The sequence below is a fragment of the Molossus molossus genome, unplaced genomic scaffold, assembly GCF_014108415.1.
Source record: "Molossus molossus isolate mMolMol1 unplaced genomic scaffold, mMolMol1.p scaffold_m16_p_1, whole genome shotgun sequence".
Classification (NCBI taxonomy): Eukaryota; Metazoa; Chordata; class Mammalia; order Chiroptera; family Molossidae; genus Molossus; species Molossus molossus.
This window is the reverse complement of record NW_023425344.1, coordinates 28434005-28461391: the sequence shown is the minus strand read 5'-3', so window position 1 is coordinate 28461391 and position 27387 is coordinate 28434005. Positions and strand designations below refer to the sequence as shown.

General features: G+C 39.7%; 1 protein-coding gene across 1 annotated transcript in view; it reads left to right on the top strand.

Moving 5' to 3' along the window:
- The window catches only part of UGDH (UDP-glucose 6-dehydrogenase), a 37701-nt gene extending 17289 nt beyond the window's left edge, over positions 1–20412 (top strand). Inside the window, exons 3-12 of the mRNA XM_036267686.1 lie at positions 2984–3085; positions 5963–6163; positions 6274–6471; positions 6937–7084; positions 9539–9633; positions 12546–12676; positions 13738–13871; positions 14269–14360; positions 14475–14585; positions 19575–20412. Of these exons, the coding sequence (XP_036123579.1) occupies positions 2984–3085; positions 5963–6163; positions 6274–6471; positions 6937–7084; positions 9539–9633; positions 12546–12676; positions 13738–13871; positions 14269–14360; positions 14475–14585; positions 19575–19685 (1323 nt within the window). The 3' untranslated portion in view covers positions 19686–20412. The remainder of the gene's footprint in view (positions 1–2983; positions 3086–5962; positions 6164–6273; positions 6472–6936; positions 7085–9538; positions 9634–12545; positions 12677–13737; positions 13872–14268; positions 14361–14474; positions 14586–19574) is intronic.
- Positions 20413–27387: the final 6975 nt, after the last annotated feature.

The window sequence follows — 27387 nt, the reverse complement described above, 5'->3', positions numbered from 1 at the left end:
ACAAATCACGTAGAGAAGGAACAGTCAAAAGCATAAGAAGAATGGGGCTAAATGATGGAATACAGTCTAGAAAGAGCAGAAGGATGGGATCAAAAGTATAAGTGAAGGGATTGGTCTTGAAAGCCTCTTCTTGGAGACTGGAGGGAAGCAAACAAGGATGGATAAAGATATAGACAGTTTTGCTGGGGACATGAAATAAAGGTGACTGACATATTGGTCATCTTAATTGTCTGGAATTGTGAGGTAAAATATTCTGACGAAGGTAAAAGGATAGAGTTGGGTCAAGGACTTGTGAATAGTAAAGGTTCAAAGCAGTACAGATGCTCCTCAACTTATGAGTGGGATTATGTCCAGATAAATCTATTGTAAGTGAAAAATTGATTTTAATACCCCTAATCTATTGAACATCATAGTTTAGCCTAACCTATTTTAAATGTTCTCAGACTGCTTACATTAGCCAGCAGTTGGGCCTTTATCTTGAGTTCCATCAAGAGTAATTGCCTTCCTCTTCTCACCAGGAACAGGAGACAAATGCTTTGTAGACACGATGGGATGCAAAAACACAAAACATAATTTTCAAAAAACACTGGCAACACATTATACTTATAATCACTGTTGCTGACCAGAAACCATGAGAAAGAATGGCACTATGTATCGCTACATTGGGAAAACATCAAAATTGAAATTTGAAGTATAGTTTCTACTGAATGCATATCGCTTTCGCATCATTAAGTCAAAAAATCTAAGTTGAGGCCCTGGCCAGGTAGCTCTGTTGGTTAGAGCATCATCCAAATAAGCCAAGGTTTCGGGTTTGATTCCCAGGTCAGGGCACATACAAGAGTCAACCAATGAATGCATAAATAAGTGGAACAACAAATTGATGTTTCTCTCTCTCTCTTTCCCTCCTTCCCACTCTATCTGAAGATAAACAGAAAAATATCCTAGGGTGAAGATAAAACACACACACACACACACACACACACACACACACACAAAATGAACAATTTGCTTTTCTTTTTCTGAGTAAAATTAAAGATAATTTTATCCTGTGAAAGGATTTGAGTTCTTCCATAAAAAGTACCATATAAATTCTAAATACTAATTATGATAATTACATAATGAATTTAATAAGACGTAGAATCTATATTACTAACTGCATCACTTTTGGAGATCTACAAATATCCCACTGGTTTTAGCAGAATAATGTAGTTGTTAATTTTGAGGTCTTACCAAAGCTTAGTATAAATTCTACATTGCTCTGATTTTAGGTTAATTTAAATACAATATTAAGAGATTATATATGACTGAATTAAATTTCCTCTGCAAAATCTCATAACCTTTTAGTTTGATTTTCCAGAACATAGTCAGAATAACCAAGGAAATGTTACTATGATTGATGACTATTTATGGTTGTAGTAGTTCATATATTTTGCTGGTTCAAGTATATATTTCAGTCAAACTAATGGAAATTGAATTTACATTTTATACTTCCTCTAATTGCTTATGTTCAAAGCCCTGAGAACCATGAAGAGAAGTGAATTGCCTCTGGATGTAATTCTAAACCTGAAGCCCCTGAAGTGGTTTTTTTGGGAAGGGGGAGTAATCCTCACCCAAGGATATTTTTTATTGATTTTTTTTTACTTTAATTTTTATTTTTTTTATCCTCACCTTGGAGGATGTTTTTTTCATTTTTTGTTCAGATAGAGCGTGAGGGAGAGAGAGGAACAGAGAGAGAGAGAGAAACATCGACGTGAAAGGGACACATCAAGTGGCTACCACCCACATGACCAACCAGGGCCGGGGACAAACTGCAACCAAGGTACGCGCTCTTAGCGGGAACCAAACCTGGGTCTCTCTGGACCTCAGGCCAATGCTCTAACCACTGAGCCAAACCGGTCAGGGCTCTATTGATTTTTTAGATAGAATGGAAGGGAGGGAGAGAAAAAGAGAGAGAGGGAGAGTGAAACATTAATATGAGAGAGACACATCAATTGGTTGCCTCCCACATGACCCTGAATGGGTCTGGAGATTGAACTTGCAACCCAGGTACATGCCCTTGACTGAGAATAGAACCTGTGACTCTTTGGTCCTAGGGCCGACACTCTAAACACTGAGCCAAAAGATCCAGGGCTTAAACAATTTCTTAATATCAAGAATTCTTATACATGTCCTTCTTTCCATAGTTTATTTGAATTAGGATCCAAGTAAGATCCATACATCTCAACAGATTTGTATCGCTTAAGTGTCTTTTAAGACCACAGTATTTAATCTCTATCACTCTGTTTTTCTGTAATTTATTTGTTGAAGAAACCAAGTTGTTTATCCTGTAGAAATTTTTACAGTCTGGATTTTGCTGATTGGACTGGTCTGATCAGATTTAGACTTGATTTGGGGGGTCAGGGGGGCAGGAATTGTTAGGTGGTATGGCACAGCTTAATATTAACATTACTGTACCTCCTGTTAAATTGTTTTGGAAAAGTAACAATTTTCATTAGGAGTGTTTCTTATAATAGGACTAAGAAAAATATATATGTTTATGTATGTGTAAATAGTGACCATTTCACAACCAGTTGTATGGCCTAAATTCTTGGAGGTAAAAACCTATATTCATAATGATAATGCGAAATCAAATGTTTGCTTGAAATCACAGAACACATTTAATTTTCTGATAATTGTGTTGATAATCGGAGTTAATTATTAACTCTTAAGAAACAATCAGACACATGGTAAACAATGACACAGCATTAAAATGAACTGCTGCTTTAATTGTGGTAAGTTTAATTTTGCTTTATTTAGTCATGTTAGATAAAGTACACATGGCCTTCAGTGTATGATCTTTGATCTTCTACAAAGAGATTATTTGAGAGCAAATCTAGACCTTTAACTTACAATATAAACTTCTGCTTTCACACGTGTAATTTTATACTGTTGATAATCTCATATGACTGGTAAATAGTATGTATAGCTCCTTTTTTCTTTTTAGCCAGGACTAAAAGAAGTGGTAGAAGCCTGTCGAGGAAAAAATCTATTTTTTTCTACCAATATTGATGATGCCATTAAAGAAGCCGATCTTGTATTTATTTCTGTAAGTATTTTCCTTTGCTGTGTGAGTTTTAGTATATTCTTGTCTGTACAGAAGTTCCATTCTATTTTAATGATAAATCCATTGTATTAAGCCACAGCATTGCTTAGTATAGAATTGTCCAGTTGAATTTTGGTTGTCACTGACTTCTTTCAATACTTCGCCAAACCCTATAATCATTTGGTCAAATATGTCATCAGATCATTGAACAAATAAATCCAGAGAAAATTCTAGTCTGAAATATAGAATTAGGAAGTGCTGATAATGTGTGGTAGTATTTTATTTTATCATTTGTCTTTTTCTCTGATTGGTAGAGATTAGGTAAAGAGAATCAGGTAAAGTTTGCTTGCGAACTTACAGGCATCTCCTATCTAGATGAATTATGTTCTAAAACTCATTTAAAATTAATTATTTGAAACTTGGCATCTGTTGGTTAGGTTGTCAGGCTAGCCCACAGATACCTTCTGCTCATAATATGTCTAAACTATGGTACCTTTGTAATGAAAACACAAACAAAAAAAAACCCCACAAACACATCCAATGCTTGGGAGTAAACTCTGGTAATACAGTAGTTGAATGAAGGTAACTACTATATTTCTTGCTGTCCTGGTAACCATCTACACACATATTGTGTGAGGGTATAGTTTCACCAGTTGGTGTCTGAGTGAGGGTGTTATATGACTCAAGACATTTAGGACCTTAAGGAATAAAGGTAAAGCCAGTGGTGTGAGTTTTAACTGAGTCCCAAGAGATAAAGGGAAGAAATATCATAAGGTCCATCTACCCTTTATGCAAATTGTTAATGACTGTGAGTTAAATACAGGGTTTTTTTCTGACTAGTGAGACAAAAAGAGTACTGTGAAGATATGTGAATTCTAGGATAAAGTGGTAATGAAGCCAATCTCTTATTTAGCCAGGCCTTTTTAATTATTTCAGAGAAATTGGTGCAGCTTCTATGACTTACTTACCCATCCTCTACTTAACCTTCAGAAAGGTTAAGAGGTAGGGTAGAGGCAGAGAAAATATTTTGGAGTAGCTAGATACTTGGAGTTAATCAAGAAGTTACCTTATTCCTCTGGTTATCTTAGTTTAGGGATAACGAGAGCCTGGAATGGCAACAGGGGACTTTTCTGTAAAAACATTTAAAAAAATAATCTGTTCTTGGGCAACAGAGTCCACTGTAGGTTGGCCTGACAGAGAGCTGATTTTACATATGCCTCTCAGCCGATCTAAGCTGAGCTGCCTCGAATCTTTCCAAGCCATTTATTACTTTATGTGCCTGTCAGGGTAATTTATTGCTTTATAACTCACATCTAGTTTCCATTATTATCTGGATCAGTTTTTTTTAATTTGCTTGTTGTATACATTTCATTATGGAAAATAACCAAACTTACACAAAAGATGAAGACAGTAATATAATGAATCCCTATTTACTTATTGTCAACAATTATGGCTCATCTTGCTTCATTTACTACTTCTTTCCCTTTCCTCCCAGCCCAGATTATTTTGGGGGGATTTCAGATAGGAATAGATTTATACAAATCAGTTTTCAATTGTTATTTTCAGAGCTCCTTTACCAGGGGAAGCCATCTGTCATCTCCCATCTCTGGCTTATTTCACCTTATCCCATTACCCAGCTGTCATTGCCCTTCTGCACTCCATTGCACCCTGACTTCATGACTAAGTCTTTTCCTGAGTTGTTCCACGCATATAAACAACTCTTTCTTCCTGATTTTTTTCACACCTCAACTCAATCCTCAAGTTTTTATTTATTTTGGTTTGATTTCTTTATTTAGTTCCTCTATTAGGTTACAAGCTTGTCAAGAGCATTGGTGCTACTTACTACTGGTTCAAAAATTATTCCTGTATAGAATTTTAGACTTTTCAGAGTACTTTCATTTTTTTATCAGTGTTTTAAAATGCATGTGTTAGATTTTAGAGAGTGTGTTATCCTCATTTTCCAATGAAGTCATTGAGGTACAGCCACACTTCCCCGAGGTTATATAATGTAGCTAAGCCAAAACTAATGCCTAGACTCTGGACTCATGATTTATTTTTCTTTCTGTTTGCTAGTCTTTGTTTACATAGTATTCTGTATCCTGAAGATGTTAGATAATTCTTAGCTTCACTGAGCCAAGAAAATATTTATGATACTGCAAACATTTAAAAAAGCCATTGATATAGTTCTATAAAGGAGAGTTAAAAAGGAATTTAAAGACCATGAGAATATATTACATACAATGAAGAGAGGAAAGAAGAAAAAATTTACATTTTATTTCAGATTGTGAACTCCTTTAGGATAAGAAGTTTTTTTTCATGTTTATATCTCCAGGGCTTTGCTTAGAACCTTCCTGCCCTGGTATCTGACACATGAATGATAGTTCTCAACAAAAATGTATTGAGTGCATTCTCCAGATGCTTCAAGCTGTCCTTCTGGTGATTATATTTATAAAATGTATATATTTTTTTAATCCTTACCCAAGGATATTTTTCCATTTTATTTTCAGATAGGGTGGGAAGGGGGGGGAGAGAGAGAGAGAAAGAGAGAAAGAGAGAGAGAAACATCAATGTGAGAGAGAAACATTGATTGGTTACCTCCTGCATGACCCCAACCAGGGCCAGGGACCAAACCGTAACCAAGGTAGGTGCCCTTGACTGGAAATTAACTCAAGACTCTGGTCTGAGGGCTGATGCTCTAATAGCTGAGCCAAACTGGCCAGGGCAAAATGTATTGTTTTTGAGGAACTAATAGAGGATTAAAGTCAGCGCTACAGATGATAGTTAATTTCCCACTTGACTAGCTAATTTATGGCCCAGGGCCTATCTTGAAATCTCTGAATGTCTCACAGATAATCTGTTCTTAATCCTGAATATCATTAGGTGAATACTCCAACAAAAACCTACGGAATGGGGAAAGGCCGCGCAGCAGATCTGAAGTATATCGAAGCTTGTGCTAGACGCATTGTGCAAAACTCACATGGGTACAAAATTGTGACTGAGAAAAGCACAGTTCCTGTGAGGGCAGCTGAAAGTATTCGTCAAATATTTGATGCGAACACAAAACCCAACTTGAATTTACAGGTATTAAAAAAGGAAGCATTAGAATCTGGTTCTTCTTATATAAATATCGATGTCTTAAATTTGTTCATAATTAACTCTAGCTGAAATCTTTCTTTGCATTGGGATTCTAGGTTCTGTCCAACCCTGAGTTCTTGGCAGAAGGCACGGCCATCAAGGACCTAAAGAACCCAGACAGAGTACTGATCGGAGGGGATGAAACCCCAGAGGGCCAGAGAGCTGTGCAGGCACTGTGCGCTGTGTATGAGCACTGGGTTCCCAAGGGAAAGATCCTCACCACTAACACTTGGTCTTCAGAACTTTCCAAACTGGTTGGTACATAGCATTCAACTCTCCATTAATTTAAAGCCAAGGATTTATTTCTCTTAAACCGATTAGGTTATACAGCTACTTTCTTAATATTAACAAAAGGTATGCTTTTGAAGATAATATTTTTATACATTATAAATAATTTTCACAAGGGGATTCAAACATTCATGTATAAAATATTTTGGAAAATTCTAAAAATTAAAAAATATAAGAAAATGGAAGATAGAATAAAATAGTAATTTTTAAAGTCATCCTTTCCCTTCTTTTGCCATCTTTCATAAGCATCTTTCTTTTTGAATCAAAACATTTTCCCCTACTTACCAACCTATCTATTGCCTCCTCAAATCAAGCCCATCAGTAACTTTTATATCTCCCTCAGTAATTTGCATCAACTCAATGAAATATAACGCATATGCATAAAATTGCTATTTTAGCTTATCGTGGTTTTCCTTTTTTAATTTTTTAAGGCCGCAAATGCTTTTCTTGCCCAGAGAATCAGCAGCATTAACTCCATAAGCGCCCTCTGTGAAGCGACAGGAGCTGATGTGGAAGAGGTGGCAACAGCCATTGGAATGGACCAGAGGATTGGAAATAAGTTTCTGAAAGCCAGTGTTGGTAAACTGAAAATTTTCAGTACATAAAGTGGGCTTATTTAGCTAGCTCTCTAAATTTAAGGAAGTCTTTGTTTAACTGAATGCCCTTAAAATAATTATTCCATTATACATTGTAGCCTTCAGCCTATCAGGGACTTTTTTTGTTTTTAATCCTCACCCGAGAACATTTTTGCAATATCTTCAGGTAGAGCGGGAGGGAGAGAGTGGGGAAGAGAGAGAGAGAAATGTCGATGTGAGAGAGACACATCGAGTGATTGCCACCCATATGACCCCAACCAGGGCAAGGTCAAATTGCAACCAAGGTACATGCCCTTAGCGGGAACTGAACCCAGGACTCTCTGGTCCACAGGCCAATGCTCTAACTGCTGAGCCAAACCGGCCAGGGCTTTCCATTGATTTTTAGATAGAGTGGAAGAGAAGGAGAGAGAGAGAAACAACAATGTGAGAGAGATACATGATTAGTTGCCTCCTGTATGACCCCAACTGGGGCCGGGGATTAAACCTGCAACCCAGGTACGTGCCCTTGACTGGGAATCAAACCCACGACCCTTTGGTCCATGGGTCGATGCTCTAACCACTGAGCAAAACTGGCCAGGGCCTATCAGGGACTTTTTTTTTTTGTACGTGCCCCTAGGGGGAACCAAGACTCCCTGGTCTGCAGGCCGATACTCCAACCGCTGAACCAAACCAGCCAGGGCCTATCAGGGACTTTTTAAGTGAGGTAACAGTTACTTACATTGTTTTATAATTACTGATTGATTAGTAGGATAAATATAGTTCAGTGCTTTAGGAGGAATAAATTAGTATTTAGTAAGAACATTTAGGAAGAATACGTTTGGGAAACCACATAAAAAATAACTCAAGTAATACCCAAAGCAAGTAGTAAAAAATTGTCTGTCATTTGCTTTTCTTACTAATGTACTTTTTGAAATGTGGCTTTGGTGATCTTTATTTGCAGATTCTGTATTTGTGAGTTAGCTTACTTGCAAAAGTTTATTTGTAACCCCAAAATCAATACTCAGGGAGCTCTTGTGGTCATTTGCAGACATGAGCAGAGCAGAACAAATTGTGAGTCACCCGACACGTCCCCAGCGGAGCTGGGTGAGGCAGTGCTCCTGCCTCCTGTTTCAGCTTTCATACTGCAGGCATGCGCCGTTTGGGCAATTAAGTGCCAAGGTTTTCACATTTTTGTGCCTTTTGTTGATGATTTCACTGTTTAAAATGGCCTCCAAGTGTATTGCTGAAGTGCTATCTAGTGTTCTGGAGCACCAGACGCTGTGATGTGCCTTCAGGAGAAAATCCATGTGGTTGAACTTCATTCCTGTGTGAGTTATAGTGCTGTTGGCTGTGAGTTCAATGTTAATGAATTCACAATATGTATTAAATAAGATGTCTGTAAACAGAAGCACATAAAACAAGATTATTTATTGATTGGCTAATGAAAAATGTGACTAGAAGCTCACAGGAACCTAACTCTATATTTCACCTAGGAGCAGTGCTTCACTATTTGCTAATTTGCCAGTGTTGTAGAACCTAACTAACAGGGAGAATGAGAACGGACTATTTTTGGATGTAAATTAGTAAGGTTGACGTAAAAGTAAACAGAGCCTTTTACAGATTGGGCCATAGGGCAGCCCTTCCTATTATTTCTGGGGCTTTATGCCATTTTCCAATACTGGTTTCCCTGGCCTTTTCTAACTTTTTGATATTTTTTTCTAGCTACCATTTAATAAAAATAGCTACTATTTTACTGAAGGCATATTATGCACCAAGTTCCGAACCAGCACTTTATATATCTCATTATTAATCCTTCTAACCTGTTACAGAGGTGCTAGTATTTCCTTTATTGAGATGATCCAGGTTCAGGGAAATTTTTGCAACTTGCTCGAAGTCATACAACTAATGAGCAGCTAGGTGTTTCTGACTCCAGAGCCCATGCCAACCCTCACTGTATACTGTATTGCACTAGAACAGGGGTGGGCAAGATATGGTCCTCAGGCCAAATCCTGCCCACAGCTTCTTTTTATAGTTTATTGAAACGTAGTCATGCCCATTTGATTACATATCATCTATGATTGTTTTTGAGCCACAAAGGAGAGTTCAAGGGTTGTGCCAGAGACTGTATGGCCCACAAACATTAAAATATTCATTAACTGCCTCATAAAAGTTTGGCAGCCCTGCACTGACGTTAGATATGTGGGGCAGTGATACCAGATCACAGAAAAAATGTACATAGCAATACTAAAACTTTAGCTAGAAACTATTTGAAATTTATTTATAGAATTGATTAGTTGCTTGCAAATTTCACACTATTTATAAACTCACTAATTTTCCAATATTTTAATTTTAGTATTAAAAATCCTAGCATAGGCTCTCTGATTTAGTGTGACAAATTTGTAAGGATTCAGATGTGTAGTTCCTAAATTAAAATATTGTCATTTTCTTTTTTCTTTAGGTTTTGGTGGGAGCTGCTTTCAAAAAGATGTTCTGAATTTGGTTTATCTCTGTGAGGCTCTGAATCTGCCTGAAGTAGCTCATTATTGGCAACAGGTATTAATCTTTATAGTTAACAACTTATGATTAACTTCTAATTAAAAAATGTCACCCTAGCCTGGCCAGAGTGGCTCAGTGGTTGAGCATCGTCTCATAACCAGCAGGTCACCGGTTCAATTCCCGGTCAGGGCACATGCCCAGGTTGTGGGCCAAATCCCCAGTGCGGGGCATGCAGGAGGCAGCTGATCATTGATATTCTCCTCTCATCAATGTTTCTATCTCTCTCTGCTTCTCCCTTCCTCTCTCTCTCTCTCTCTAACATCAATAAAGAAAAAAATTAAGCCCTTCCAGTTTGGCTCAGCGGTTAGAGTATCGGCCCACGGACCAAAGAGTCGTGGGTTCAATTCCAATCAAGGGCAGGTACCTTGGTTGTGGTTTGGTCCCCAGCCCTGGTTGGGGTTGTACAGGAGGCAACCAGTCAATATGTCTCTCTCACATTAATGTTTCTCTTTCTCTCCTTCTCTCTCCTTCCCACTCTATCTGAAGATAAATGGAAAAATATCGAGTAAAGATTTAAAAAAAAAAGGCCTGTCTGGTGTGGCTCAGTGGCTGAGCATTATCCCATGCACCAAGAGGTCACTGGTTCAATTTCCGGTCAGGGCATGTGCCCAGGTTGTGGGCCAAATCCCCAGTGGGGGGCATGCAGGAGGTGGCCAGTCAATGTTTTCTCTCATTGATATTTCTGTCTCTCTTTCCCTCTCGCTTCCTCTCTCGCTCTGAAATCAATAAAGGAAAAAAAAAAATTTTTTTTAACTCTTAAAAGAAAAAGTCAGCCCTGGCTGGTTTGGCTCAACGGTTAGTGTCAGCCCATGGACCAAAGAGTCACGGGTTCAATTCCAGTCAAGGGCAGGTTCCTGTGTTGCGGTTCGGTCCTTGGCCCTGGTTGGGATTGTGCAAGAGGCAACCAATGAATGTATCTCTCTCACATTGATGTTTCTTTTCTCTCTCTCTCCTCACCTCCCACTCTATCTAAAGATAAAGGGAAAAATATCCTCGGGTGAGGATTAAAAATAAATAAATAAGTCACCCTTTGTGAAATGTTTTTTTTTAATCCTCATCCGAGGACATTTTTCCAATTTTTGTTCAGATAGAGTGGGAGGAGAGAGAGGAAGAGAGAGAAAGAAAGAGAAACATCAATGTGAAAGGGACACATCGAGTGGCTGCTTCCTACACAACCCAACCAGGGCCGGGGACAGACTGCAACCGAGGTATGTGCCCTTAGCGGGAACTGAACCTGGGTCTCTCTGGACCACAGCCCAACGTTCTAACCGCTGAGCAAAACCGGCCAGGGCTGTGAAATGTTTTTGATAGGATTTATTTATTCCAGGAACTCAACTATTATTATATTCAATTTTGTAAATTTTAGGTGTATTTATTGGGTTTTTGTGTTTTTGTCTTTTGCTAATCAACTGTGATAGATATTTCTGATAAACCACGATTTCTTCTCATTTTATAAGTAAATTTGCTCTCAGAGTAAAGTAAGAACTTACTCTAAATTATAATTGTTTATGATGAACGGCATAAAATCAAATAAAGGAAGAACCTGTACTGTAATACTTTCAAGTGGTTTGTATATGCTGATATTTGTTTTGTCCCTCTTAGCTAAAATTAGAGACCTTCTTAAATTTGAAATACAGTTAACATTTATTGAGTGCTTACTCTATGCCAGGCTCTTAAGTACTTTGCTTAGTCATCATTATAGTCACTAATATCGTCCTTCATTTATAATGAGGGACTTGAAACTTAGAGATGCTGAGTAATTTGTCCAAGACACCAGCCAGTATACGTACCTTTCCCAAATATTTTTCCCCCAAGCTTATAGTTTTTCAGATTTCAGCACTGGGTGGGAATTTAAGGAAATGCACATATTTTTAATGGAAATGTACACTCCATCCCACACAATGGCTTTATCTTAGTGTCTATCGGAGGGGAAAATGCAGATAAAAGCTTGATTTCCCAATACTTTGGGCTTATTTCCCCAGTTCTCAGGGCCCTACCAGCTTAGAGCCTTAAAAAACAAACACAAAACAAAACTAAACAAAACAGAAAAGCAGTCTCTTTCCCTATATTCATCTGGTCACTAATATGAAGTCTTGTTCATAAACTCTTAGGAGAGAAACAGATAGATGATCAGAAACTTGTACCCATAACATTTGGTTAACAACTGCCAAATGTTTGTGGTGTTAGGGTTCATCGGAGGCAGCTATAACCCTGTACATTGTGTGATTATCGTCTTTCCACTTTCTGTGCACTCAGTGGTGGTGAGGGTGGTGGTGAAGCATATGGGGAGTACTTTGGGATTTGATTGCTTACTGCCTATTCCACAGGGTTTGGAGAAGTTAGCTAAGGTGAACACTGCTTTCTATTTGCCTTATTTAGGCTGGCCTCATAGCTGGACCTCAAATGGAGTTGAAATGTAGCTGTGTTCTCCATCTTTACATCCATCCCAGCCTAATACATGGAAAGATAAGCCAAATGAGAATTATATATTTTTTTCTTTATTGATTTTTAGAGAGAGAGGAAGTGAGAGGGGAAGAAAGAGAGAAACATCGATGAGAGAACGTCAACTGGCCGCCTCACACTGGGGATCGGGCCCACAACGTGGGCATGTGCCCTGAATGGGAATCGAACTGGCGACCTCCTGGGTCATGGGTCGATGCTCAACCACTGAACCACACCAGCTGGGGGAGAATTAAATTTTTTTAGTATGGCTTTAAGGAGGGGGGAGTCGGTTTTTGTTTATTTTTTATCTGTAGATACTAAAGAGGTTGGTTAATCTTTGTTTCCTGTAATTTATAAGCCTTGGATTCATACAACAGTACTCATCATAAAACTCTGAGCAATGTACAGTATGGCACAAGCTGCACCTGTTTTAACTAATCATTGCATAATTGTACATGTAATTTCAGGTCATAGATATAAATGACTACCAGAGAAGGAGGTTTGCTTCCCGGATTATAGATGGCCTGTTTAATACAGTGACTGATAAGAAGATAGCTATTTTGGGGTTTGCATTCAAAAAGGACACTGGTGATACGAGGTATCAGCTATTTAAAGTATTTCAACCCCTTTGAGAGTGTTAACTCCTTATCTTATTCTGGTGTTTGACTGATGGATGAGTGTGTGAAATATCTGTATGGATACAGAATAAAGAATAATAAGGTGATTATACATATCTTCATTGGATATAGAATCTTACCTGTTTATTAAACACCTAAGCTATTTAAAAAGCTTAGCAGCCCAGCCGGTGTGGCTCATTGGATTGAGCGTCGTGCCATGGACTGAGAGGTCCTGGTCCGATTCCTGGTCTGATCCCTGGTCAGGGCACATGCCTGGGTTTCGGGCTCCATCCCCAGTGGGGGGCGTGCAGGAGGCAGCTGATCAATGTTTCTCACATCGATGTTTCTATCTCTCCTTTCCTTTTTCTCTAAACAAATAAATAAAAACAGCCCTGGCCAATTTGGCTCAGCAGTTAGAGTGTTGGCCTGTGGTCCAGGGAGACCTGGGTTCGGTTCCCACTAAGGGCGCGTATCTCGGTTGTGGTTTGTCCCCGGACCTGGTTAGTGGTGAGGGTGACAGCCACTCGATGTGTCCCTTTCACATCGATGTTTAGTGGTGAGGGTGACAGCCACTCGATGTGTCCCTTTCACATCGATGTTTCTTTCTCTCTCTCTCTCTCTCTCTCTCTCTCTCTCTCTTCCTCTCTCTCCCTCCCACTCTATCTGAACAAAAAATGAAAAATGTCCTTGGGTAAGGATAAAAATATAAATAAATAAATAAATAAATAAATAAATAAATAAATAAATAAATTGATTAAAACATATTAAAAGTATAATAAATAAAAAGCTTAGCGCCTGGGCTGGTGTGGCTCAGCGGTTGAGCTTTGAGCCATGCACCAAGAGCTCGCCAGTTCAATTTCCGGTCAGGGCACATGTCCAGGTTGTGGGCCCATGTGCAGGGCATGCAGGAGGCGGCCAGTCGATGTTTTCTCTCATCAATGTTTCCATCTCTTTCTCCTTCTCTCTTCCTCTCTCTCTAAAAATCAATAAAGGAAAAAATAAATAAATAAAAAGCTTAGCAATACTGATTTTTTTTCTTCAGAGAATCTTCTAGTATATATATTAGCAAATATTTGATGGATGAAGGTGCACACCTCCACATATATGATCCAAAAGTACCAAGGGAACAAATAGTTGTGGATCTGTCTCATCCAGGAGTTTCAGAAGATGACCAAGGTAAGGCTTTGAGTCTCATGAATCACTGAGTGTGGGCCCCCAAACTTGTTTGCTCTCTAGAAACCTTTGTTCAGTTTCTATCATTTCTATCATTGGTAGGCCCTGTTTCAACTTCAATTCTCTCATTAAGCCCTTAGGCCTTTTTTTGTCAACTTTGATTTGAAGTGATGAGCTGTGGGTTACTTTAATGATTTTTCCCTAAATATTCTAAAAAGCCCCAGAGGTTCCAAGGAGATGTTTCTAGGGCAAGGTTGGGGTGCTTCATTCCCCTCCCTCACACTTTTGCCAGACCATTCCTTTCTTTCAGACCCTCAGCTCCGCCGGCAGTCCTAGTGTTACAATGCATCCTTGCAAATAACTCCTTGCCTATTGCTAATTTTCACTGCTGCTGTTACAGTGTCCCGACTTGTGACCATTTCTAAGGATCCATATGAAGCATGTGATGGCGCCCATGCTGTTGTTATTTGCACCGAGTGGGACATGTTTAAGGTGAGGCGACAGAAACAGTAGCAGGAAAATTTTAGAGGTGTTTAGTATCATTTGGGGCTGAGTATGTGCCCATGTGTTTGGGTTCTTATTGCTCCTTTGGTTCTGTCTTTATAGGAATTAGATTATGAACGTATTCACAAGAAAATGCTGAAGCCAGCCTTTATTTTTGATGGACGACGTGTCCTGGATGGGCTCCACAATGAACTACAAACCATTGGCTTCCAGGTAGTCATGATCTTAGATGTTTTATTTTGTTTGTTTGGCCATTTGCTTTTTAATGGTTTTGCGTTTTAGAATTTTACTATTTTCTCATTAACAATAACATGAATCTGGGGCACCGTGACTCTGGGGCAATTCTCTAGGAAGTCTCTATGGGATTTTTGTAACTGTTCTACTCTCTCCTTAAATTTATGATCTAAAGGTCATTCAGTCTTGGTCTCCCCTACATAGTATCTAGGAATTCATTAGTTGCCTATCATATAGGGACAAAAGGTGCCCTGCCTGACTTCATATCAAGAAAATATATGAAACATGTTTTTTCTGGAATCTCCAAGGCTGCTCTGTCTGCATCACACTGACCCCTCAGTCTTTTGTTCCTGCACAAATGTCTTAAAAGCCACAACGCAGCCCTGGCCGGTTTGGCTCAGCAGTAGAGCGTCGGCCTGCAGTCCAGAGAGACCCGGGTTCACTTCCCACTAAGGGCACATACCTCAGTTGCAGTTTGTCCCCGGCCCTGGTTGGTCGTGCGGGTGGCAGTCACTTGATGTCCCTTTCACGTTGATGTTTCTCTCTCTCTTCCTCTCTCCCTCCCGCTCTATCTGAACAAAAAATGGAAAAATGTCCTTGGGTGAGGATAAAAACAAACAAAAAACCCACAATGCAATGTAGTTGCCACATGTTGGTATAGGATCCTATGCCTGCTGGATTCTGAAAGGGTCCTAGTTCTGTGAGAGGTCTGAAGAAGTGTGGGGGTTTCCGTGGTATTGGCCCTCTTCTTCTGTATGTCAGTTAGTTATGTAATGCTTAGGAAACTGACAGAAACCTCTGCTCAGAATAGTACGTTTGTATGTTGCATCTATTTCAGTTCCAACAGGGGTCCCAAAAATATTAATAAGAAGGAGCTACTTTCTGTTTCCTCACAGCAGTCTGTCTGGGGTGGGAGGCTTGGGGAGGTCAGGGAGGAGAAAGAAATGTGCCAGGAGACTGCTGTCCGCACAGCCCCCCAGCAGAGCGGAAAGGGACAAGTTCAGAGCTGGCTGTGTGTGTTTGCTTAGCACCAGCTGTCTTGGAGGCACCCATAAGGTTTCATCTACTGTTCAAAATATCTGATCTGATTCTCTTAACCTGTCACCGAACTGGAAGATCTTTCTTACTTAGAAGTGAGTGTTCATTCCTTATTCATGAGAGATCCACTTGCAGCAAGAATCAAATGGCACCCTTGTCTGTTAACACTTCATCAAGGACCTGGGGGATTCTCTATCCCACCAGCCTTAACGAGTAACAGCATGACTTCCCAGTCATAACTTAACTCAGCAATGTTATTATTTTTTTATCTTTATTGTTGAATATATTACAGATGTTCCTCATTTTTGCCCCATTGACGCCCTCCTCCCCACTCCCACCCCCCATCCTGCCTTCTCCCACACTGTTGTCTGTGTCCATTGGTTATGCATATAAGTTTTTTGGTTTATTTCTTCCCACCCCCCAACTCCCTTCTCTTTGAGGTTTGTCAGTCTAGCACTCAATTTGTTCTTCTTAATACCTTCACCTTTTTCACCCATTCCCCCAAACCTCTTCGCATCTGGCAACCAACAAAATGTTCTCTGTATCTATGACAATGTTTCTCTTCTGCCTGTTCATTTTGTTTGTAGATTCAGTTATCGAAAGATATGTATTCATTGCCATTTTGTTCATATTTTTTATCTTTTTCTTCAAGAAGACCCTTCATCATTTCATATAATAACGGTTTGGTGGTGATGAACTCCTTTAACTTTTCCTTGTCTGGGAAACTCTTTATATGGTCATCGAGTCTAAATGACAGCTTTGCAGGATAGAGTAACCTTGGTTGCAGGTTGTTGCTTTTCATCACTCTGAAGATTTCTTGCCACTCCCTTCTGGCCTGCAAAGGTTCTTTTGAGAAATCAGCTGACAGTCTTATGGGAACTCCCTTGTAGGTAACGAACTGCTTTTGTCTTGCTGCTTTTAAGATTCTCTCTTTGTCTTGAACCTTTTGCATTTTGATGTGTCTTGGTGTGGGCCTCTTGGGGTTCATCTTGTTTGGGACTCTCTGTGCTTCCTGGACTTGTATGTCTGCTTCCTTCAAGTTATGGAAGTTTTCTTCCATTATTGTTTCAAAGAGGTTTTCGATTTCTTGTTCTCGCTCTTCTCCTTCTGGTACCCCCAAGATGCGAATGTTGGCACGCTTGAAGTTGTCCCAGAGGCCCCTTACACTATCCTCATTTTTTTGTATTCTTTTTTCTTTTTGCCATTCTGATTGGGTGTTTTTTGCTTCCTTACATTCCAAATCGATGGTTTGCTTCTTGGCTTTACCTACTCTACTATTGAATCTGTGTAAATTATTCTTTATTTCAGTTAGTGCCTCCTTTATTTCTGACTGTGCCTCCTTCATTTCTTTTTTTTTTTTTTTTTTTTTTATCCTCACCTGAGGACATTTTTCCATTCTTTGTACAGATAGAGTGGGAGGGAGAGAGAGAGAGAGAAACATCGACGTGAAAGGGACACATCGAGTGGCTGCCACCCGCACGACCAACCAGGGCCGGGGACAAACTGCAACCGAAGTACATGCCCTTAGCGGGAACCGAACCCGGGTCTCTCCGTACCGCAGGCCAACGCTCTAACCGCTGAGCCAAACCGGCCAGGGCTGCCTCCTTCATTTCTGACTGGTCTTTTTTATGCTCTTGAGGCCCTCACTAAGTTCACTGAGGTTCTCACTAAGTTCATTGAGCATCCTTATAAGCAGTATTTTGAACTCAGCATCTGTTAGGTTGCTTATCTCCATTTCGCTTAGTTCTTTTCCTGGGGTTTTGTTCTGTTCTTTCATTTGGGACCTGTTTCTTTGTCACCTCATTTTGGCTGCCTCTCTGTGTTTGTTTCTGTGTATTAAGGAGAGGTGTGGGGTTATCTGAGACCAGATGCTGCTTGTTTGAAAGAATTTAGGAAAACCTGAAGCAGGATCCAAGACAGGCCAATCCTATGGTTAAGCAACTGCCAACAGCTTGGGTGGGCCTGAAAGTTGGGTGGGACAGGGCCTCAGGGAATCACCAGGGCCGGGCAACCAGTGTGAGCCAGGTTGCTGGAGTCCCAGATATGGTAGGGGTCTGCTGCCCCAGGGAAGGGCTCACCAAAGGAACAAAAGCCTCTGACAGCACGTTTATCCCGGAGAAAGCCCCCTCTCCAGCCCTCGCTCCAATGCCAAACAGCTCAGTTCTTCCCTGTATGTCTCTGGCGCCCCTCGAGCTGCCTCCCCTCCAAGCTTAGCGGGAGCAAGTCCAATAAGTCCGTGCGTGGGCCCTTTAAGGAGCTGCCTGGGCCCTGGCCGGTTTGGCTCAGCGGTTGGAGCGTCGGCCTGCGGTCCGGAGAGACCCGGGTTCGGTTCCCGCTAAGGGCACGTACTTCGGTTGCAGTTTGTCCCCGGCCCTGGTTGGTCGTGCGGGTGGCAGCCACTCGATGTGTCCCTTCACATCGATGTTTCTCTCTCTCTCTCCCTCCCACTCTATCTGTACAAAAAATGGAAAAATATCCTCGGGTGAGGATAAAAAAAAAAAAAAAAAAAGGAGCTGCCTGGGACTCCAGCCGCCTCAGGCTCCCTGAGCCTCAGTTCCCGCTGGTTTTTCCAGCCAGAAGTTATGGGGATTCTCTTCCTGGCACTGGAACCCTGAGCGGGGCACCTGGTGTGGGACAGGGACCCCTCAGTCCTCAGGAAGGACCTTCCCAGCCGAGGTGTCCTCCTGATTTTTATCCGCCACACGTGGGTGTGGGACCAGCCCCTCGTGCCTCCGCCCCTCCTACCAGTCTGGATGTGGCTGCTGCTTTAATCCCGTAGTTGTAGGACTTCCATTCAGCTTGATTTCAGGCGGTTTTGAATGATGGTTGTTCTGTAGTTTAGTTGTAACTTTGATGTGGTTGTGGGAGGACGCGATACCGCGTTTACCTACGCTGCCATCTTGACCGGAAGTTCAGCGATGTTATTTTTTTAAAGATTGTTTGCAAGGCATAGACAAATTTTCTCTCATTCCTGTTTAACTCATCTCATGTAAGGGAGAAGATATGTAAAGAGCTATATTTCAAATGAGTTTGAATTCTTATAAGTTAACTTTTTCTAGTAAGGATTTTAAAAAAAAACATTTAGGAATGGAAACACTAAATAAAGAGAATTTATAAGTCGTTAAATAAGACAGTTCAGTAATACAAAGCAGAAACCCATTTTTAGAATGAGTCAGAATTAAGTATTTTTAATTGAAAAGACATTTATGAAAATTGTGTAGTATATTTATCTCTGCTGTAGAGAGGATATAAACTTATGACTATTTAAGAAGCAGTATCTTTAAAGTTAAGATTGGTGATTTTATATATATGGAAAATAGTTTAAAATGTAATATGCAAAATAAAATTTGACTTTATTGAAGTCTGACTTGTACGCCAAACACTGTGCTGAGCACTTCATCTAATTTAATGCTTACCATAACCCTTTGAGGCAGGTAGTAATACCGTTTACAAACAAGGAAGAAAGACCTAGAGAGTTTAGGAAACAGAGCAATTATCAGTCAGGATTCCACCTGGGCTTTCCAAACCCTCAAGCCTGAACTCCTAAAAACTATGCTATGAGACCTTCTGCAAATTTTTTAGAATAAGGGAAATGGACATGAAAATAGAATATGAGCAAGAATGTGAATTAACTGGAATCTAGTGTCTTAATTGCCTGCATATATGCTGCTAAAACAATCGCAGTATATGATTCTCCACTCTGAGGGTGTGTTCAGTGTTGGGACTGGAAAGTGTGAGAGTATCTAGAAGTGAATATGGAAAGTGGAGTGTACATAGACTCTAGAAACATAAAAAATAGGGAAGAACTCAGACAACTTGGAAAATGTTTTCTGCTTCCTGCCCCCTTTTACACTTCATTATGGAGTTTTTACATTTATGTATTATACTTTTAATAGTTTTCTTTCTAAAGTCTCTCTTTTTCTTTCCTAGATTGAAACAATTGGCAAAAAGGTGTCTTCAAAGAGAATTCCATATGCTCCTTCTGGTGAAATTCCAAAGTTTAGTCTTCAGGATCCACCTAACAAGAAACCCAAAGTATAAACATTGCCATTTTTATTTGTAATACTTTTGGTACACCAGGATAGCAAATATCTATCTGATATTTAATGGTAAATGAACCAAGTGTTTTTAATGAAAAAAAAACTATTTTTTTAATCAATTTATATGTTCTTTGGGAATCAGCATATCTAGTAATTATGAATCTAGAATATTTTTTACATATTTTTATAATACTGTTACCTCAGTGGTTGGATGAGTGGCAAATAATCATGTTGGTTTTAATGGTGTCAATTTTTTTAAAACAAAAATTTAACTTCAAACACTTTTTAGTTTACAAAGCATCCATAGATAATACTTTAATATCACATTGTAAAGGGAAAGGCATTCATCAGTTTTTCTGATCATTGGTTTGATTACTTGTCATTAAATATGTATTTTAAATCATCAAGTTGCTTTGCTAAATACTTTGCAAACCCTGTTAACCTTTCCAAAGGTGTCATGGAAACTTAGAGGTTTCTGGCTTAACTGGGTGTTTTCCAGGCCGTCTGTCTCAATGAATGTAAGAGGTTGCAATGGACAGAATGGGGCCTCATGTGCTTTTCTTTTTGTTATGCTTCTAATATTATTCCTATGCTTCCATGTTAGAAAAAAACCTTTTGTTTAATGAACTGTGTCATTGATTTTTTTTTTAATCCCAAAAAGGTCATTACTACTCATTTCCAGTCAATCCAAATAAGATTAAAAGGCGAATTTTTTTTTTTTTTTTTTTAACATAAAGAGAACATCAGTAGTATGGTCTATTTCATTTCTCTTCACATCTCGTTTTTCCTCACTGATCATCACTCGTTTTTCCTCACTGATCATCATTTTTTTAGTCCAGGAGCCAAAAATATTTGTTACCTTGACTTTGAATTTTTTATTTTTGTTATTTGTTGCAATTTTCCTCCTTTTTAAAAAAAAAAAAAAAAAAGAATCTCATGTATAAACTTAAAGACATGTAGATTTTACAAATTATGTATAGCTTAATCCTAAAAGAAGAATTTTTTTATGTATTTCCACCTGCTTTTTTCTTGTATCTCTTGTTGACTTATGTTCGATTGTTTTCTCTTCTGTTTTATTATTGCTGAGATGTGTCAGATGTCCATTTGATGCTTATGCTACGAGTTACAAACTGAGTTAAACAGATACAGGCCTTATCCCTTAGGAATTAATGAGGTTCAGTAAGAATACAGAGACAAATATAAAGATAAGGACAAAGACATCTGTACAGATATCAAATATATAAATAAACTATTCTGCATAAACAACTGTGTGGGTGTATTTTTGTTACAGTGCAAGTAACTAATGAGTCATGACAGTCTGACATTAGACAGGAAAAAAATCACTCCTTTTTGAGAAAAGGGCATTACATCATACTTCCAGATGATGCAAGAAAGGGAAGGAATTTAACAAATAGACTCGATATCAGCAAACTAGCTCATGAGACAAATCTGGCCAGCCGCCTGTGAGCTAGAAATTTATTTTTTAACATTTTTACATAATTACATTTTAAATTCTTATTTAAGCCCTCAATTTTACTCCCTAGCCTGAAAAGCCTCAAATATTTGCTATCTGGTTCTTCAAGAAAAACTTGGTGGACTCCTGAAAAAAACCAACAGCAGAATGTGTGAACATAAGCTGAGCCCTCAACTCATAGATTTGAAAGTGAGGATGAGCTAATTTATTAGAATTTGCCTTACATTTCTGCTTAAAAATATTCTTGTGTTCTGCTTAATAATTTTATATTCTACTAAAAGGATTATAATCCCAAAACATCTTGCTAAAGCAGATTGAATTAGGTATTCTTTTTGTAGCATGTTTCAATGCCTAGGATTGGTTTTTTAAAAAATGTGTAAAATACTGATTAAAAGCTAAGAGAATTGGTAAGTGGAGGAAACTAGGCCAAAGATGGCTCATAGAGCCTTGTAAACTTGATGTTTTTGGTGGGGAGGAAAAGAAAACAAAGAACTGGGGTGGTAACAACAGCAATTTGAAAACTGCAACGTTGCAAAAATGTAGTTAGCCCCTTTTGTTCTACTAAGAAAATTTAAGACCATTAAAATTTTTTTTTGATACATAGTTTCAGTTTTACTTAGCATTTTTTGGTGGTGGGGGGCAATATATTTTGGTGAGATTATTAGCTAATAATTAAAACAAAATCATACATGGAAATGGTAAAAATTATTCAGATAGATACAGAAGAGTATATAAAAAATTAAAATCTCTTTCTCTCACAATGTGCTCTCTAAAAATCATCTATTATTCTACTTCAAACTTCTGGCTTTATATTTTAAATGCATTACACGTTAGCATGTGAATGCTTGGCTGAGTTACCTGAAAACCTTATTTTCCTCATCTGTAAAATAGAGATAATTCATCTCTAACTTAAAAGTTGTAAGTGTCCGGCCAGTGTGGCTCTGGTTGAGTGTCAACCCATGCACCAAGAGGTTGCCAGTTTGATTTCTGGTCAGGACACATGCCCAGGTTGCGGGCCCGATCCCAAGTCGGGGGCATGCAGGAGGCGGCCAACTGATGTTCTCTCTGATCGATGTTTCTATCTCTCCCTCTCACTTCTCTCTCTAAAATCAATAAAGGAAAAAAAAAAATTAAAAAGTTGTAAGGATTACATGAGATCAATGTTTACACAAAGATCTTATGGACAGGCCCAGTGGCTGGCAGGTGATGGGCACTCCTGTTAGACAACATGACAAGCTGGTCCCACTGAACTAGAGCCACTTTTAGGTTCTGGAATCACTAAGAGAACAGTAATTAGCACTGAGCATTACAGGACAAGGTACTATGCTAAGCCCGTTGGGTGTATTTCCTCAGCTATTCCTCACATAATCCTTTGAGATAAGTGCTGTCCTCATTTTCACATGAAGGGCAGAAGGCTAGAAGGATTAATAACTTGCTCAAGGTCACAACAGTTTGAATTAGGAGCTTTTCTAACTTGAAATGGAAAGCATCCTAATTTTAGAGGTATCAGAAAGAGCACTGGGTACCTGTGCCCTTAGGCAGAATGATGCAATAACATCCCAAGGAAAGAATCAGAAGGTGGATAGGGCAAAACAGCGTGTGCAACAGCCGAGAAGGATGTGATTACATGCCCTTCGGCCTCCTGGGGACTCCCAACTACTTACTAGAAAGGGGACTGAGGTTCTACAGGAGGCTGTGGATGGGGAAGAGAGGGTAGGGTTCAGCAACACAAGCTAGTGAAGTTAAGGTCTAGCTGCCCAGGTAAGCTCATTTGTATTCACATTCAGGTAACCCTATTTTAAAATATTTCAAATGAGGTGTCTGTACTATAAGGCAGATGCTGTGAGGTGCTAAGAAATGGAGGATATAGATGAATGAAACCAAGCTTGTAAAGAAGCTAAACCACAGAAAGAAGTAACTTATTAAATATGAAAATAGCTATTAATGATAAAAGTAAAATGCAGTGTGGGCACAAAGTTTGTTTACTCCAGCTACCTCTTTGCCCTAAAGTAAAGCCAGCAGGTCCAAAGACTCTGGATTTCAGGTTACAAGTGTTGAATTAAAGACATGCTCTGTTTTCATTCTCTGCTGAAACTTTACTAAAATGGCAGTAAAGGAATAAGAAAGCTATAAACAGACAGGGACAACAGAATGGGAAAGGAGGCACCAGTGGGTGAGAGATGCCAACCAATTTTTAGAAGGTAGACAGCAACAGGAGGCTGAGGAACTACTACAAAGAAGAGCAAGCAGAAACTTCAATGGCACACGAAGGACTGCCTTCTAGATGTAGGTAATTGGCCCCAGAGAAGATCTCAAGAATTAGAGGCACCAGACACCACAAAAGGTGGAGTTGAGATATGTGCCTGAAAACAGGACTGAGGTGGAAGATTGTATAAGGAACAGTTAGATGCACCCAAGTCTCTACCCTATCCCATGCCAAGAAAGAACCTTTCCCGCCCCTTACTTTCATAGGATATTAAGAGGTTTATTTTTAGGAGGAGTAGAATCAGAAGGTTTCAAGCTTGGGGAGAGTGTTAGTGAGATTCCAGACTGGAAAAAGAACTAAATTAAAACCTGCATGTTGACCAGAAAGACCCCCGTTCCCCTTTTCTACTTGCTTCTATCCATCTGGCCCTGAGAATCCCGACAGCCAGGTTTATAATGTTCAAGGTAAGATCATTTGAATGGCTTTGGGTTCAATCCCCAGTTAGGGCCCATATGAGAGGTAACCGATCTGTTTCTCTCTCTTTCTCGCCTTTCCTCTCTCTAAGTCAATTTAAAAAATATCCTCAGCCCTGGCCGGTTTGGCTCAGCGGTTAGAGCATCCGCCTGCGGTCCGGAGAGACCCGGGTTCGGTTCCCGCTAAGGGCACATACCTCGGTTGCAGTTTGTCCCCGGCCCTGGTTGGTCGTGCGGGTGGCAGCCACTCGATGTGTCCCTTTCACGTCGATGTTTCCCTCTCTTTCTCTCTTCCTCTCTCTCCCTCCCACTCTATCTGTGCAAAAAATGGAAAAATGTCCTCGGGTGAGGATTAAAAAAAAAAAATCCTCAGACCAGAATTTGAAAAGAAGAATCCAGTTCAACCCTACCCCCTACACACACACACACACACACACACACACACGCACGCACATACTCTATAGTGAAGTTTTGTGTTCAACTGAATTTATTGAGGTGACATTGGTTTGCAAAACCATACAGATTTCAAGTGTACAACTCAGTGAACCATCATCTGCACACTGCAGTGTGCCTATTGCCCCAAGCAAGGTCTCTTTCCCTCCACATTTTCCCCAAGTTTGCCTACCTCCACCCCTAGCCCCCATCCTCTGCCTCTGGCTATCACCACACTGTTGTCAGGGTTTATATGACATATATATTCTTTATTCTTTGGCTAATTCCTTCACCTTCTTTCAACCAGTCTCCCCTCCCTTCTGACAGCTGTCAGTCTGTTCCATGTATCCATGCCTCTGGTTCTATTTTGGTCAGTTTATTTTTTGTTCATTAGATTCCACATATAAGCGAGATCATACGGTATTTGTCTTTCTCTGACTGGTCGATGGCTCCCCCACCCCAGCTTCCAGTTAGCTTTTGAGTGGCTTAACACCAGTATGCATGGAGAGCCAAGGACCATCACTAGGCATTTGAGGAGAGCCTTCAATGCAAAAGGCAGAGACCAAAACAAAGGAAACAGGCAACGTTCAATGCACAGAACCCCAACTTAAAAAACTAATTATCTTTAGAGAGAAAATAGAAACTGTAGCTAAGAAACAAGAACAGGATGCTATTTTTTTAAATGGAATAATTAAAGAGCTCTTGAAAATTTAAATGTAGTAGCTAAAATTTTAGCAAGAGAATCATTGCCATATAAAATTTTCATGGAAACCCAAAGTAAAATACATTAAAATGGTATATCATTAGCATAAATGTATGTTCGAGTGTGTAGGTGTGGCTTCCGAGCTGCTGGGAATCCCCAGCGGGATGAAGGACATGGACACATCCCTCTCAACTGCTGCTCCTGCTATTTTGCACTAATTACATTCTGAATTTCTCTTTGTGGTGATTTCTCCATTTTCTGCCTATGGCCACTGGTGCTCACATTTCTTAATGTAATAGTACCTCTAAAGTTAAGATGCTTTCAGCTTCGGTTAAGAAAAACGCCTATTTAAACTGGTTTCATTAATAAAGACATTTATCGCCCTGGCCAGTTTGGCTCAGCGGTTGGAGCGTCGGCCTGCGGTTCAGAGAGACCCGGGTTCGGTTTCCGCTAAGGGCACGTACCTCGGTTGTGGTTTGTCCCCGGCCCTGGCTGGGTTGTGCAGGTGGCAACCACTAGATGTGTCCCTTTCACATCGATGATTCTCTCTCTCTGTCTTACACACTATCTGAACAAAATATTGAAAAAATGTCCTCGGGTGAGGATTAAAAAATAAATAAATAAATAAATAAATAAATAAATAAATAAATAAATAAATAAAGACATTTATTATCTCACCAAACAGGAGATGAGTTTCAGAATTGGCTGGTTCAGTGGTTGGAAAAGGGGCAGACACTCCTGTACGTACCCCTAGTGGGAAACGAACCCGGGACTCTCTGGTCCGTAGGCTGATTCCTGTACTAGTTTTCTTAAAAACAATCTGCATTTATCACTTTCATTTTTTTTTTAAAAAACACCATTTATGCTACAGAAATAAAAACAGTAGACATACTGAAATGGGCACATAAATTTTGATACATTGGGAGACCACTGATATATTAACTTGTGCTGCCCAATCAAGAATTTCTGTGGCCCAGCTGGGGTGGCTCACTAGTTGAGCATCGACCCATGCACCGAAAGGTTGCCAGTTTGATTCCCAGTCAGGGCACATGCCCAGGTTGTGGGCCTGATCCCCAGTAGGGGGCATAAGGAGGCGGCCAATCAATGTTCTTTCATTGATGTTTCTATCTCTCTCTCCCTCTCTTTTCCTCTCTCTAAAATCAGTAAAGAAAAAAAAATTTTTTGTAGAGCTCTCCTGCCATGTCTGTGCATTTAAATGTGCTTATTAATGCATCACTGTTCAGTAAGGTCAAAGTTCTGCCCTGGCCTTTTAAAATTCAAGCTTGGCCCTGGCCAGTTTTGCTCAGTGGTTAGAACATTGGTCTGCAGACTGAAGAGTCTTGGCTTTGATTCCCCGTCAAGGGCACGTACCTCAGTTGCAGGTTCAGTCCCTGGCTCCGGTTGGGTTGTATGGGACACAACCAATTGGCATGTCTCCCTCACATGGATGCTTCTCTCTCTCTCTCTTTCTCTCTCTCTCTCCCTCCCAATTCTATCTAAAAATCAGTGGAAAAATATCCTTGGGTGAGGATTAAAAAAAAAATTCAAGCCTGTACATTCTGGTTCAGTTGTGCAAGGGAGTATACCTCTATAGCATGTTCACCACATTCAAATGTCCAGCAAGACCCAGGCAGTTGGCCTCATATTCTTTTTTAAAAATTCTCACCCGAGGATATTTTTGCACTTATCTTCAGATAGAGCAGGAGGGAGAGAGGGTGGGAGAGAAACATCTTGATGTGAGAGACACATGGAGTGGTCGCCACTCACACGACCCCGACTGTGGTCAGGGACAAACAGCAACCGTGGTACGTGTCTTTAGCGGGAACAGAACCCGGGCATTTCTGGTCTGTGGGCCGACGCTCTAACCACTGAGCCAAACTGGCCAGGGCAGTTGGTCACATTCTAATCACAATATAATGGTCAGTTATGCAACAGTGAGTGAATGAATAACAAATCCAGAAGAGACTATTTGTGATCCCACTTTGAAACAAACATTTCCTGCTATTCCTTTCAAGTTTTTGGATTAAGTTTAACTGGAGAATATTGTGAGGTTGCCTGATGAGGTGTTTTAAATTTTGTTATAGTTTACTATTACTTAGCTATGTCAGTCAGGATTTTTCTCATTACTGTGTAACCAAAATAAACAAAGGAATAAATACACTGCTGAGGCTCACAAGACTGCAAATGACTCTCAATTTCACATTTGTATCAAAATAGTATTCATTTTATCAGCCATTATTTTTATATATAGTTGTCAACAATCTGAAACTTGAACATACACTGTGCTAATAAAATGCCATTTTAATTATTTTACATTGGGATTTCATGAAAATTTCATTTGCCATAAAAGATTGTTCTGCTAAAATGGTTTATTCCCATTTGCCTCCATTGTGCAAAATTAGGAAACATCAGAGT